The sequence below is a fragment of the Ovis aries genome, chromosome 26 (assembly GCF_016772045.2).
Source record: "Ovis aries strain OAR_USU_Benz2616 breed Rambouillet chromosome 26, ARS-UI_Ramb_v3.0, whole genome shotgun sequence".
NCBI lineage: Eukaryota > Metazoa > Chordata > Mammalia > Artiodactyla > Bovidae > Ovis > Ovis aries.
The window spans coordinates 6,249,695-6,264,937 of NC_056079.1; the positions used below are offsets into that span (position 1 = coordinate 6,249,695).

General features: G+C 40.1%; 2 protein-coding genes across 2 annotated transcripts in view; one reads left to right on the forward strand and one right to left on the reverse strand.

Moving 5' to 3' along the window:
• LOC105605118 (zinc finger protein 705A-like) overlaps positions 1-15,243 on the forward strand; it is a 101,299-nt gene that overhangs the window by 60,128 nt on the left and 25,928 nt on the right. The gene's annotated exons all lie outside the window — the stretch shown is intronic.
• Positions 151-6,673, reverse strand: LOC101105133 (zinc finger protein 705F-like). The gene is made up of 5 exons (XM_060407197.1): positions 6,528-6,673; positions 5,336-5,421; positions 1,655-1,781; positions 846-941; positions 151-324 (listed from the first exon to the last, which is right to left on the reverse strand). Exons 2-5 carry the CDS (start codon positions 5,345-5,347, stop codon positions 203-205), a joined length of 357 nt encoding a protein of 118 aa, XP_060263180.1. The 5' UTR covers positions 5,348-5,421; positions 6,528-6,673; the 3' UTR covers positions 151-202.

The window sequence follows — 15,243 nt, forward strand, 5'->3', positions numbered from 1 at the left end:
ACCTCAGATATCAGATTAATTTTGAAGATGAGCAATGTTTGTATAACTGACTTTTTCCCCTTAATTCACTGGTTGTGGTTTTGAGCTCATATTGATTCTTAACTGATTTCAGTGTACCCAAAATTTTTTCCAAAAAGAGCTCAATCTCAAATTACACATAGGCAATAGTTCTCAATTACCAACTTATCTCACTGCCAGGTCTTTAATTTGGATGACTGGGGTTCCCACCCATGAAACTTACCATTGCCATGGTAGGGGATATGTGCTTCCTGTAAACACTTGGCATGAGTATCATTTCTTGTTGTCCAAGTGGTCTTTCACTGCCTAAAGAAATAGGAAAAAATATAGATTTTAGAATGGCATTAGGAAAATAGAAATATAGATAACTACCAAGTCCTCTATGTGAGTATGTTCCAAAAATTGGCACTCAAATGGAGAAACTGTGTACATAACAAAGAAATACTGAAGGTAGTAGAATACTTTAAAAGTCATTGTCTGTTAGACAAAACCAGGATTAAAATATAAAAATGTAGTGTGGGGAAGAGACAGTGTGTCAGAAAATGATGGAAAAAACATTAAATGAGAGGATCAGGACAGGAATCACTATGTGTAAGTTTAAGTGCAGCAAGTCCACAAGTATTTAAAGAAAAGAAAGTGGCAGGAAGACACATGATTTGGGATCATAGGTGCACAAAATGGTAAAAATGTGAGGAATATGCCCCAACGTTCTCCTTTCATTTAGGATAGATCCCTCATGTCTCAAAACCTTCAGTTTTGCTTCCAAGGACTTAGTCACTCAATGACCAGAACCTCTTTGCAGTGAAGCCCAGGCCCCTGATGCTCACCTGGTCTTTGACTTTGGAAGCTTCCTGCTGCTTTACTCCACAACTCTTTTCCCTGTTCCAGCTGGGAAATCACATCTGATTTGCTGATCTGATTGCCTGTTTGATTTTTTTAAAAAAAGTGTGATTTTGAGTCTGGCCTAATTATCCTTTGGTATGCTTAAGTCCAAGGTAAGGTACTGAGGAAAATAAAGAGATAATTGAAGGTCAGTGCAGGCAACAACATCTTCACTGGACAAAACAGTGAAGATCCTTCAGCAGACCAGGAGGAAACCCAGAGCAGCGGCAAGAACAGTGAGGCTGTCTACGGGCTGATGCCCATGCACCAGTTCAGAGAGAGGACACAGAATCCTCAGTCTTTTCCAAATGGGAAAGATCAAAAGACTCTACAGTGGGCTGAATATTTCTATCAAACAGGATCCAGTAATGATCCACCTTACAGGAAGAATCAAAATTATGTCATATACAGGACTCTGCTCTCAAGCCTTCAAGAAGTGATTGGAATAGAATAATTATTTTTAAAATATCGAATCCTTTTACTTATGCATTAAAATATCCATTGAATCCCCAGTTCTGTTTTGAGTCTAGAGACTGAGTAGCAACAAAGATGAAACCTGGCCAACAAAACCTTTCAGTGTGCTGATGAAAACTGTCACATAAAGAAACATCTTCCTTTTAAGTGTCCATGAAGAATATCAGAGAATCAGGAAACAGTTGCAGTGGAATACAAGGAAGCTGTTTTATATGCTTGTTCAGCGAATGAATGAATGCAATGGACACAGATGCATATACATCTGTGCTGACAGACTCACCTACAAAGACCAGGTGGGTGATAGTTTCCATCATCACATTTCTGAACAGGTTTTTCTGGGACTTGTCTAGCAGGCTCCATTCTTCCCGGGTGAAGTCAACAGCTACATCTTCAAACGTCACCAATTCCTAAAACATCAGGGATATTCTGATTTAGACAGAGCAGCCTCTACTGTTGTCCAGAGTGGAAAGGTTCAGCTGAGGAAGGATGGGGACTGGGTGGATGATGATCATGCTCCATGTGGGGTTCCCCTGGTTCCCTGCAGCACTGAGCTGTTGTCTGCCTTTCAGATACATTCATGGACACCTATACACTCAAGAATCCTTATTTTACAGAAATATCACATGAAGTGTGTTTTAGTATAATTTGGAAGTTTTTCGATAACCTGGTAATTAGGACTTCTAGACAGGTGATTATGAAATAGTCACTTGAAAATGTATAATTAAATTTCTCTTTTTTATTAATTGGACACATTTCCAACAAGACAAACAGTAACCATGATGAGCTACCTTTAAACCATGACTATTGATTTAAATTATGTCCCTAGGTGCTTCCCTGGTGGCTCAGAAGGTAAATTATGTCTCTAGGGGAAATTTTGATTCTCCAAATAGAAACTGCTTTCATAACTTCTTATGAGTGTTGAATCGCCCAATATATTGAGGTATGAACTGTTTCTGGCCTAGCAAACCTATGTTAAATACAAAACATTATTCTACTAATCATGCAAATGTCAGAGAATCATGATGAGCTGTCTATAGTGTTCTCAGAACTGAACAGGGTTCATATAGAACTCGGTACCAGGAGATGTTGTCTCTCTCAGCACTGTGGGACTCAGGTGTTCAGAACACACTCTGAGGTAAGACAGTTCAGCAAAATGAGTTATGGACTCTCGTGCTGGAGTGAAGGACAGACTGAGACTGGCTATTCCTGTGGTGGGAGGACTCCCACTCTCTGCATTCTCAGGGACCTTGACCTTAGTTATCCCTATTTCTCTTGTAATCTAACACTGTCTCTATGGTGAAGGATGAAAGGAGCCTAGTTATTGGCTTTGTTTTCTCCAGTTTTTAAAAAATCTATACAAGAGCCTAGTTTTACTCTATCTACTCTGCTGCTGCTGCTAAGTCGCTTCAGTCGTGTCCGACTCTGTGCAACCTCATAGACAGCAGCCCAGCAGGCTCCACCGTCCCTGGGATTCTTCAGGCAAGAACACTGGAATGGGGTCTCTTTTCTTTGCAGACAATACTCCTCCCTACACATTCCTTCCAGACTTCCCTGGTGGCTCAGTGGTAAAGAGCCTGTCTAACAGTGCAGAAGACTCAGGTATGAACCCTGTGTCAGGAAGATCCCTGGAAAAGGAAATAACAATCCATTCCAGTATCCTTGCCTGGGAAATCCCATGGACAAGGAGCCTGGTGGGCTACAGTCCACAGGGTTGCAAAGAGTCGGATAAAACTGAGCAATTAAACAGTAACAATAGCACATTCGTTCCAGTTCTCAAATATAAGTACAAGTCAGACATCTTGGAATGTGAAGTTAAGTGGGCCTTAGGAAGCATCACTACGAACAAAGCTAGCGGAGGTGATGGAATTCCAGTTGAGCTATTTCAAATCCTAAAAGATGAGGCTGTGAAAGTGCTGCACTCAATATGTCATCAAATTTGGAAAACTCAGCAATGGTCACAGGACTGGAAAAGGTCAGTTTTCATTCCAATCCCAAAGAAAAGCAATGCCAAAGAATTCTCAAACTACTGCACAATTGCACTCATCTCACATACTAGCAAAGTAATGCTTAAAATTCTCCAAGCCAGGCTTCAACAGTATGTGAACTGTAAACTTCCACAGGTTCAAGCTGGATTTAGAAAAGGCACTGTAGACAGATGCTTTACCCTCTGAGCCACCAGGGAAGTCCTTAGAAAAGGCAGAGGAACCAAATATCAAATTGCCAACATCCGCTGGATCATTGAAAAAGCAAGAGAGTTCCAGAAATACATCTACTTCTGCTTTATTGACTATGCTAAAGTCCTTAACTCTGTGGATCACAATAAACTGTGGAAAATTCTGAAAGAGATGGGAATACCAGACCACCTGACCTGCCTCTTGAGAAACCTGTACGCAGGTCAGGAAGTTAACAGTTAGAACTGGACATGGAACCAAAAAAAACACCTGGTTCCAAATAGGAAAAGGAGTACGTCAAGGCTGTATATTGTCACCCTGCTTATTTAACTCATATGCAGAGTACATCATGAGAAATGCTGGGCTGGAGGAAGCACAAGCTGGAATCAAGAGAGCTGGGAGAAATATCAATAACCTCAGATATGCAGATGACACCACCCTTATGGCAGAACGTGAAGAAGAACTAAAGAGCCTCTTGATGAAAGTGAAAGAGGAGAGTGAAAAAATTGGCTTAAAGCTCAACATTCAGAAAATGAAGATCATGGCATCTGGTCCCATCACTTCATGGGAAATAGATGGGGAAACAGTGGCAGACTATTTTTTAGGCTCCAAAATCACTGCAGATGGTGACTGCAGCCATGAAATTAAAAGGCACTTACTCCTTGGAAGAAAAGTTATGACCAACCTAGATAGCATATTAAAAAGCAGAGACATCACTTTGCCAACAAAGGTCCATCTAGTCAAGGCTATGGTTTTTCCAGTGGTCATCTATGGATGTGAGAGTTGGACTATAAAGGAAGCTGATCACTGAAGAATTGATGCTTTTGAACTGTGATGTTGGAGAAGACTCTTGAGAGTCCCGTAGACTGCAAGAAATCCAACCAGTCCATCCTAAAGGAAATCAGTCCTGAATATTCATTGGAAGGACTGATGCTGAAGCTGAAACTCCAATATTTGGGGCACGTGATGCAAAGAACTGACTCATTTGAAAAGACCCTGATGTTGGGCAAAATTGAAGTCAGCAGGAGAAGGGGATGACAGAGGATGAGATGGTTGGACGGCATCACCGACTCAATGGACATGTTTGAGTAAACTCCAGTAGTTGGTGATAGACAGGGAGGCCTGGTGTGCTGCAGTCCATGGGGTCCCAGAGTCGGACACAACTGAACTGAACTGAAAATGCGTGATTTGGGGAAAGAATGCTAATGATAGTTTGTTGACTTTTTCATTAACTTTCAATAGTGCATATGTACTGAGTAGTGAGAGGTTAAAAACTGAAAAAAAGTAAAATGATTCTCTTTTAGTTCCAAACCTGATTTCTGTTCCTGTCAACACTGAACAGCTTCACATCAGGTGGTATAACACTAGATTAGCTACACTCAGGGCCGTGACCTCTGACTCTCCAGGGCTTGTGATGTCTTCTCCTCACTGATCTCTACTACTTGCCATTACTGCTCCTAAGCCCCTCACATCCAAAAATAGCCAAAAAATTAATCTTTCACCAATCAGGACAAGGGTTGAATAAGTAAAAAGAAATTTTATTATCTCTTCTGTAAACATACAAGATTAGTGCAAGCTCTCATAAATTTGTTTACTGTAAAGAATGAGATTAGTTTCTTATTATTGATAGACCTGACCCATGATAACTATCCCAGAGTCCTGGACAAAGGTAATTTGACCTCAAATATCTGAACCCTGTCTGCTTGTGCTTGGAACATAGAAGCCAGTTTGCAACCTTGTCATCTAATGGCACTTGGGGCGTAATTTCAGGAGGAGGCATCTCTACTTACCAGGGGCTCCATCTTCAACAGCTCAGTCACCAGGACCCTTTCTCACGATTTCACTCACAGCCAATCCAAGCACTAGGCAGGTCAATCTGAGGATGGGGAAGAAGCCTTGAGACTCCAGACTTCCAGACCCACCAGAATTCAAGCCCCAACCTTCACCTGGACATGACCCCCAGCCCCTCAAACCGAAATAAGTGATGCACCCTAAGAATCTTCTCTGCAGGATCACATGTAAGATGGCTATAGCCATTGTGAAATGAAAATATCTCCTGCCACATTAATAAACAAGAAATGTCACAGCCATCAGTAATTTCTGCCCTCCATATGTGAATAAGAACTCCCTAAATTGCAATCAAGCATATGTTGCCACCCCTTCACGTTCCTCCCTCCACCCACCCACCCCCACGCCATGGTGATTGCTGAGAAGCTGGGGAAATACAGGCAGCAAGATGAACAAGGAAACAGGATTAGTCCCAGGGAGCTGAAGTGCACATGAAGGCAATGAGCCCAGAGGCTTGCATCTTCCTATACACAGAGTGCTAACTTTCTAATTTGATACCTGATCTTTGATGTTCAGAGTGCCTGCTCCCTTTGTTAAAAACTTTATAGAGCCTGACTTCCCCTCTGGCTTCCTTGGAGCAATCTCTCAGAACTAACTGAGGCACTGCCTCCTAGGCTGCAGTCCTCATTTTGCCCCAAATAAAACTTAACTTGCAACTCTCAAGTTGTGCATATTTTTAAGTCGACGATGCCATAGGCTGCTGAACATAGAAAACTCAAGGTTTATCTTGTCTTATTTGTAAGATGTCTGTAGTTTGACCTTCTTTATTAGCATCCACAGTGCGGACTACAAAATACAGTCATAACCTGAACGTAGAGAGTTATTGCTTTTGTTTAGGACTCTGAGCCCAGGAGACAGCGTCTCAGTAGTTCTGAGAAAACTGCTCCAAGGATGCAGGAGGGGAATTAGATATACACAGATTTTGTAACAAAGGGAGCAGGCAGGCCGAAGGGACTGAAGAATTCCCAGTGCTGGGATGCTCATCCCAGATCAGGTGAAGGTCCTTGTTGATATGTCAATCCAAGTGTTAATTTCCAGATTAGGCCTATTGATAAATAATAAAAGATTCTCTGGATCCTTATCTTCTAATCTAATAGGATCCAGAGATATTTCCCTTGTTGCCTATTACGATACCTCAGTTCAGTCACTCAGTCGTGTCCGACTCTTTGCGACCCCATGAATCCCAGTACGCCAGGCCTCCCTGTCCATCACCGACTCCCGGAGTTCACTCAGACTCACATCCATCAAGTCCGTGATGCCATCCAGCCATCTCATCCTCTGTCGTCCCCTTCTCCTCCTGCCCCCAATCCCTCCCAGCATCAGAGTCTTTTCCAATGAGTCAAGTCTTCCCATGAGGTGGCCAAAGTACTGGAGTTTCAGCTTCAGCATCATTCCTTCCAAAGAAATCCCAGGGCTGATCTCCTTCAGAATGGACTGGTTGGATCTCCTTGCAGTCCAAGGGACTCTCAAGAGTCTTCTCCAACACCACAGTTCAAAAGCATCAATTCTTCAGCGCTCAGCCTTCTTCACAGTCCAACTCTCACATCCATACATGATCACAGGAAAAACCACAGCCTTGACTAGACGGACCTTAGTCAGCAAAGTAATGTCTCTGCTTTTGAATGTGATATCTAGGTTGGTCATAACTTTTCTTCCAAGGAGTAAGCGTCTTTTAATTTCATGGCTGCAGTCACCATCTGCAGTGATTTTGGAGCCAAAAAAAAAATGAAGTCTGACACTGTTTCCACTGTTTCCCCATCTATTTCCCATGAAGTGATGGGACCGGATGCCATGATCTTCGTTTTCTGAATGTTGAGCTTTAAGCCAACTTTTTCACTCTCCTCCTTCACTTTCATCAAGAGGCTTCTTAGTTCCTCTTCACTTTCTGCCATAAGGGTGGTGTCATCTGCATACCTGAGGTTATTGATATTTTTCCTGGCAATCTTGATTCCAGCTTGTGTTTCTTCCAGTCCAGCGTTTTTCATGATGTACTCTGCATATAAGTTAAATAAGCAGGGTGACAATATACAGCCTTGACGTACTCCTTTTCCTATTTGGAACCAGGTGGTTATTTTTGTTCCATGTCCAGTTCTAATTGTTGCTTCCTGACCTGCATACAGATTTCTCAAGAGGCAGGTCAGGCGATCTGGTATTCCCATCTCTCTCAGAATTTTCCACAGTTTATTATGATCCACACAGTCAAAGGCTTTGGCACAGTCAATAAAGCAGAAGTAGATGTATTTCTGGAACTCTCTTGCTTTTTCCATGATCCAGCGGATGTTGGCAATTTGATCTCTGGTTCCTCTGCCTTTTCTAAAACCACCTTGAACATCAGGGAGTTCACGGTTCACGTGTTGCTGAAGTCTGGCTCGCAGAATTTTGAGCATTACTTTACTAGCATATGAGATGAGTGCAATTGTGCGGTAGTTTGAGCATTCTTTGGCATTGCCTTTCTTTGGGATTGGAATGAAAACTGACCTTTTCCAGTCCTGTGGCTACTGCTGAGTTTTCCAAATGTGCTGGCATATTGAGTGCAGCACTTTCACAGCATCATCTTTTAGGATTTGAAATAGCTCAAGTGGAATTCCATCACCTCCACTAGCTTTGTTCATCGTGATGCTTTCTAAGGCCCACTTGACTTCACATTCCAGGATGTCTGGCTCTAGATTAGTGATCACACCATCATGATTATCTGGGTCATGAAGACCTTTTTTGTACAGTTCTTCTGTGTATTCTTGCCACCTCTTCTTAATATCTTCTGCTTCTGTTAGGTCCATACCATTTCTGTTCTTTATCGAGCCCATCTTTGCATGAAATGTTCCCTTGGTATCTCTAATTTTCTTGAAGAGATCTCTAGTCTTTCCCATTCTGTTGTTTTCCTCTATTTCTTTGCATTGATCGCTGAAGAAGGCTTTCTTATCTCTTCTTGCTATTCTTTGGAACTCTGCATTCAGATGCTTATATCTTTCCTTTTGTCCTTTGCTTTTTGCCTTTCTTCCTTTTCACAGCTATTTGTAAGGCCTCCCCAGACAGCCATTTTGCTTTTTTGCATTTCTTTTCCATGGGGATGGTCTTGATCCCTGTCTCCTGTACAATGTCATGAACCTCATTCCATAGTTCATCAGGCACTCTATCTATTAGTACTAGGCCCTTAAATCTATTTCTCACTTCCACTGTATAATCATAAGGGATTTGATTTAGGTCATACCTGAATGGTCTAGCGGTTTTCCTACTTTCTTCAATTTGAGTCTGAATTTGGTAATAAGGAATTCATGATCTGAGCCACAGTCAGCTCCTGGTCTTGTTTTTGTTGACTGTATAGAGCTTCTCCATCTTTTGCTGCAAAGAATATAATCAATCTGATTTCGGTGTTGACCATCTGGTGATGTCCATGTGTAGAGTCTTCTCTTGTGTTGTTGGAAGTGGGTGTTTGCTATGACCGGTGCATTTTCTTGGCAAAATTCTATTAGTCTTTGCCCTGCTTCATTCTGCATTCCAAGGCCAAATTTGCCTGTTACTCCAGGTGTTTCTTGACTTCCTACTTTTGCATTCCAGTCCCCTATAATGAAAAGGACATCCTTTTTGGGTGTTAATTCTACAAGGTCTTGTAGGTCTTTATAAAGTCGTTCAACTTCAGTTTCTTCAGCATTACTGGTTGGGGTATAGACTTGGATAAGTGTGATATTGAATGGTTTGCTTTGGAGACGAACAGAGATCATTCTGTCGTTTTGAGATTGCATCCAAGTACTGCATTTCGGACTCTTTTGTTGACCGTGATGGCTACTCCATTTCTTCTGAGGGATTCCTGCCCATAGTAGTAGATATAATGGTCATCTGAGTTAAATTCACCCATTCCAGTCCATTTTAGTTCGCTGTTTCCTAGAATGTCGACGTTCACTCTTGCCATCTCTTGTTTGACCACTTCCAATTTGCCTTGCTTCATGGACCTGACATTCCAGGTTCCTATGCAATATTGCTCTTTACAGCATCGGCCCTTGCTTCTATCACCAGTCACATCCATCACACTATCACTATTAACTATTTTTCTAACTATTTTTCTAAATGTGATCTATTTCTTCAAGATGTTTAGCTATCATTAATTTGGCAGGAGGCCTGGTTATACATCATGTAATACAAAAGGCAACAATCATAAAACAAACAGGTTATAAGTAATACTGTTAATAATGTAATGAAAGTTACAAATAGAGATTTAAGCCATGAGCTTTCAGAATCAAACCATCTTCCTAAAACATCACCCATTAGAGGATTCATGTGGTATATAAACCAAACACTCAGTTTGAATTATAGCACAGGTGCCCCCTTGAGACGCTGTAAGGATATTAAAGGCCATATGATTTTGTAAGACAGCTTTTCTTATCATAGAAACCTCAGAATTTAGTAAGCTAATAGACTGGTTGCATTAATTATTTAATGCCTTGAATGAATCTTGTTAAGGCTTCAATGTGAGAAATAACAATTTCCAATCCTACTGAAGGTGCCAAAATAGCTGCCAAGTGATCATATCCATGAAATATAGATCTCTTGGCCCATTGGGCTCATACTGATGGTAAATTTGGAGTCACATCTAAGTTTGTACATAAGTGGCCTTGAGCCCAAGGGAATCTTAAAACAGATGTTTCTAGCCAGCCTGTTGGAAGCTAGGGACATAGATTGGACCCACAAAGCCATGGAATCCCATTAGGTGCCAGCCAGCATATTTCTGGTCTTCTGACCTAATCTGTTCCGTATCAATCATTGTCTTTAAGGGGAATGGTACACTGGCAGTTTTCATGACACCCAGCCTAATTTTCTACTATTAGGTTGATTATCTTTGATATGATTACATTGTTCCCAGCATAGGGGGACCTTTAGGCTTAGATGACCATAGTCTGGTGTTAGCTAGATAAATCCATCCCATAACTGAGGAAATGTCCCTCCTAATAGTCTAGAGTTTACCTAGCCCTTAAGAGAAAATTCATGTTTATGGCTATGGTTAGAATAAGTATGTTTGACTGGTCAAGTGAGTGGGTCCCATCTAGTGATATTAGCTGTAGCCTAAACAGAATTATAGTTCTTTTATTCTAAAATAAACTTTCTAAGAGTCATAAACCAATCAGAGCCTTGGAGGGAAGAAAGCCACCAAGGTAAACCAGAGGTACTCAATCCTGGTAATTAACCACAATTCAACTATTTGATTGATTTCTAAAATTTGCATAAGATTGTGCCCATGATAGAAAAACATTTGATTCATGTGTAAGAGTCCAAGAAACTAAGAATAAAACTTACAAACAATCATATGGGTCAGGCCAACATCTTGGATCAGCTGTCTACTTCTGATGGTGTCTTCTTGTCCTGGGCTTTGCTGTTTCCTTATTATCAGAGTATCACTTTAAGGTGAGTTTGAAGCCAGCAGTTCTCTCTATAGACGAGTCTGGTGCAAGAGCCCTTTTAAGGTGGAAAATATGAATCCAAGAGTCAGTTCCCTTCCATTTCACTGCACATGACCTAGTCAAAAGAACCTGATAAGAGCCCTTCCATCTAGTTTGGAAGGAGTCCTTTAAATGACGTCTCTTTTTCCCATGCATAATCTCCTGATTGGGCTTCCCAGTTGGTGCTAGTGGTAAAGAACCAGACTGCCAATGCAGGAAACATAAGAGATGTGGGTTTGATCCCTGGGTTGGGAAGATCCCTTGGAGGAGGGAATGGCAACCCACTCCAGTATTCTTGCCTAGAGAATCCCATGGAGACAGGAGCCAGCAGGCTACAATCCATGGGGTTGCAAAGAGTCGGACATAACTGAAACAACTTAATCTCCTGGTTAATCTCTCATGGGACATCTGATCTTCCTTTGAGGATAGATTACTGTAGTAAGCTTCAGAAACAAGTTTAGAATGACTTGTCAATACTTTGATTAAACCCTTACAATAATATATCTCCCTAAGTAATATAGGGTCATAGTCTTTCCTTCAGTCTCATCTGTCTCCCTGTAACAGTCTCAAAGGGAGACAAATGATGTCTGGGGTTGAGGAGAACCGACGGAAGAGCTTTAGGCCGAGAAGGAATAAACATCCATCATCCTAGCCATCTGAGTTTTAGTTTAACTGTTCCATTTGTCCTTTCCACTAACCCAGAAGACTGGGGGTGACAGGTACAACGGAAATGTTGCACAATCGGCCAACTTTTACACATTTCCTTAACAATTTGTCCAGTAAAATGGGTCCCTCTGTCACTGTGTAGTTCAGAGGGGATTCCCCAGATGGGAATCACTCTTTCTAAAAGCAGCTTCCCTATTGATTGTGCCTTGGTCCTTCTGCATGGTTGAAGATTTGATTACAACATAGTTAGGAAACTTGGATATTTCTGCAACATATAACATTTCAGTATAATCACCAAAATTATGAATAATAACACTGCATCAGGACATGTCAGATGTTAGAGATATTTGGAATATCTATATTAATAATATTTACCTATACATCACAATCTCAAGTTTACTTTCAATCACTTGACAGTGTTTTTGAATTAAAAATACCAAATAAAATACTAAGCTTAATATTTATCTCTGAGGTTCCTCAGAGATGATTCTTTGAAGCATCTATCCCAAAGTCAACTGGAAGCTAAACAGCTTAGTTAGGTTTTGATATTTGGGAAGTTTATTAGAAATATCAAAGAGATTTTAAAATACAGGATCATAGGTCACTGAAACAATACCTATCCATTTAATCAAGGTCACAAAGAAGATAAATATAAATCATTTAAGGGCGCAGAAACTCACACAATCTTTTATTAGGAGGAGCACTTATCACAGAAAGAAAGAAAAATTCCAGTCTTGCATTAGCTCACTTAACAAAGTCCATTTACTTAGTTAACTTCAACCTAAATTCAAGTTAATCCTGACTAGGAATAAAATTTTTTCCTCAGGGTTCCACTTTTTGTATCCAGCCTTTCATTTTTCAACTAAATAAAATTAACTAGCTCATTTTTTTTCTTTAACTAAAATGTAGTTTCATTGCTCACTATCTTCTTTATCGGAAAGACATTTTACTTCCTACTGTATTCTGAAAAGTTACTTTATTATTTCCAACAGCTTTAATTACATGTTTAAATTAGAATCCTCAGCTCTTAAAGCCTTAATTTTAGTAAAATTAAGAAGCAAGCAATTAGGCAGTCTTTACATTATAAAATTATGCATTTTATAAATTGATGAGCTTAAACATAGTGATAATTTTAAAAATAAAACATTTGTTTTCCTATAGAGAACATCTTAGGTGGTATCAAACATTGTCATTAATATTCTCAAATACTTTTAATTTTTTTTTAATTTAGTAATTGATGTCTTGTACATCAGTGTTCAGTCACTTCAGTCATGTCCAACTCTGTGCAACCATATGGACTGCAGCCTGCCAGCCTACTCTGTCCATGGGATTCTCCAAGGCAAGAGTACTAGAGAGGTTTGCCATGCCCTCCTTCAGGGGATCTTCCCAACGCAGGGATCAAGCCCGCAGTGTCTCCTGCATCTTCTGCACTGCACGCAGATTCTTTACCAATGAGCTGCTCCCCAAACCCCGGAAGTCCCAATTGATATCTCAGTATCTTTTAAATAAACGTCCATCACTAAGCTTAAATTGGCCCAGCTTTAGAATCTTAAGTTACAAAACATCTGGAAAGATCATTTTAAATACACATTTCCACTTTATGATTACTTTAAAGCTTTTATCCTAAAGTTTTTAATCTCATTTACATTTATGTGACGTTTCATCATGTCCAGTTATTTTCTTGCAAGAGATTAGTAAGGTCTTATTTATTAAACCTAGGTATAATAAAGTATAATAATTAATTTTGATGACTATTAATGACATCTATATTAATTTAGATCCACAAACTTAAACATTAGTATCAGGTATCAATTTAATATTGAATATTTCCCAGTTCATGTGAGCCTGAAAGCCATCTTGGCCAGTTTTCTTTAAATGTAAGAGCTCATTAATATTAAATAGATCTCTTTATAAATCCAATTCTAATAAGATCTTTTAGAATTAGAAATATCTCATATGTATAATGTGGACACAGACATAAACAAACTAGAGATCTCATGGTTTTAATGAAGTTTAGGTATGAACCAATATTACAATATTAATATAAACTTATTAGTTAACAAACAGCTGGATTATCTTAAAGTTGCTTTCTCGGATGATTAAGGCTTACTATCTGTAAGTTTTGGCTGAGCTAACAGTCTCAGCAGTTTAGATTTAAAACTGCCACTTTTTTCCCCTGCCTTAGTCTTGTAGGTCTTGCCTGCTTAATTGGGCTTAGTCTAGGTCCTTGCGGCTTCCCTGGTGTCTCAGACGGTAAAGCATTCACCTGCATTTTGAGAGACCTGGGTTAGATCCTTGGGTTGGGAAGATCCGCTGGCGGGCATGGCAACCCACTCCAGTACTCTTGCCTGGAGAAACCCCACGGACTGAGAAGTCTGGCAAGCTATGGTCCATGGGGTCACAAAGAGTTCCATGGGGTCACAAAGAGTCGGACATGACTGAGCAACTAAGCACAGCACTAGGCCCTTGCCACTTGTATTCATTTTCTGAATTAAACATTTGAGAGAGAAAGGCAGTTGTTTAGTTTTTTAAAGAATTGTTTTGTCACCCTGAAGTTACTAAAATCAGCGGCAAGATTTTTATCAAACTGAAATGTAATTTACGAAGTTCTATGGAGGGACTGGGGCAGGAGGAGAAGGGGACAACAGAGGATGAGATGGCTGGATAGCATCACCGACTCAATGGACATGAGTTTTGAGTGAACTCCAGGAGTTGGTGATGGACAGGGAGTCCTGGCGTGCTGCAATTCATGGGGTCACAAAGAGTTGGACACGACTGAGTGACTGAACTGAACTGATGCTCTGTAACTTAAGAGTTTTAATTTATCACATTATCAAAGGTTTGTGTAAGGCATTTAGTAAACGCCTTTCAAATTAAACCGAAGCAAAATCACTATTTTTATTTTATTAACACTTGCATGTTAGTTCCCAATTTAGTTATTTTGTATGACTCAAGTAACTATTGGTTTCTTCAGTACATTTAGTTATTATTTCCTTAGTGGCAATCTATATGCCTTGTTTATCCCACAATATTAATTAAATAAGAGCTGTAACCACCTTATATAAAGCCCACTTAAATGTATTCATTTATATACCTTTTTACCTAGATTTCACCAACTTCTGTATCTTTAACTTCCATAAGGATCCAATCAACAAGCTTTGGTCTTAGGGGAGAGTTTAGAAGGCTTTTTCTTTTTGTTCCCTGTCTATTTTACCTACTTGTACATAAAAGGCTCTGGAATCCCCAGAGTCAAGGAAGTCAGGCCATTTAGCTTAACTGTCCCAAAATAACTGGTCAGCTATCTCAGTGTAAATTTTTCTAGCCCCTTAAATACATAACTTAAAACTGGGGTAAACAGAACAGACTTGTTTAGCTTTTAATGTTGGGGACAAGTAGGGGGTCCCGCTTGGCTCATTAACTTTAGGTAGTGTAGTAATACCAAATCTTGTTTAATAATGTAAATGCCTATTTTATTTATCCCATTCTAAATAACCATCCAAAGAATTATATATTCATTTGAGATGAAAATGAAAGTCAATCAGTCGTGTCCGACTCTTTGTGATCCCATGAACCGTATAGTCCATGGAATTTTCCAGGCCAGAATACTGGAGTGGGTAGCCTTTCCCTTCTCCAGCGGATCTCCCCAACCCAGGGATCGAACCCAGGTCTCCCGCACTGCAGGCGGATTCTTTACCAGCTGAGCCACAAGGAAACTAACCCCCTTTAAAAAGAGAAAAAAAAAAAATGTTTTTTTA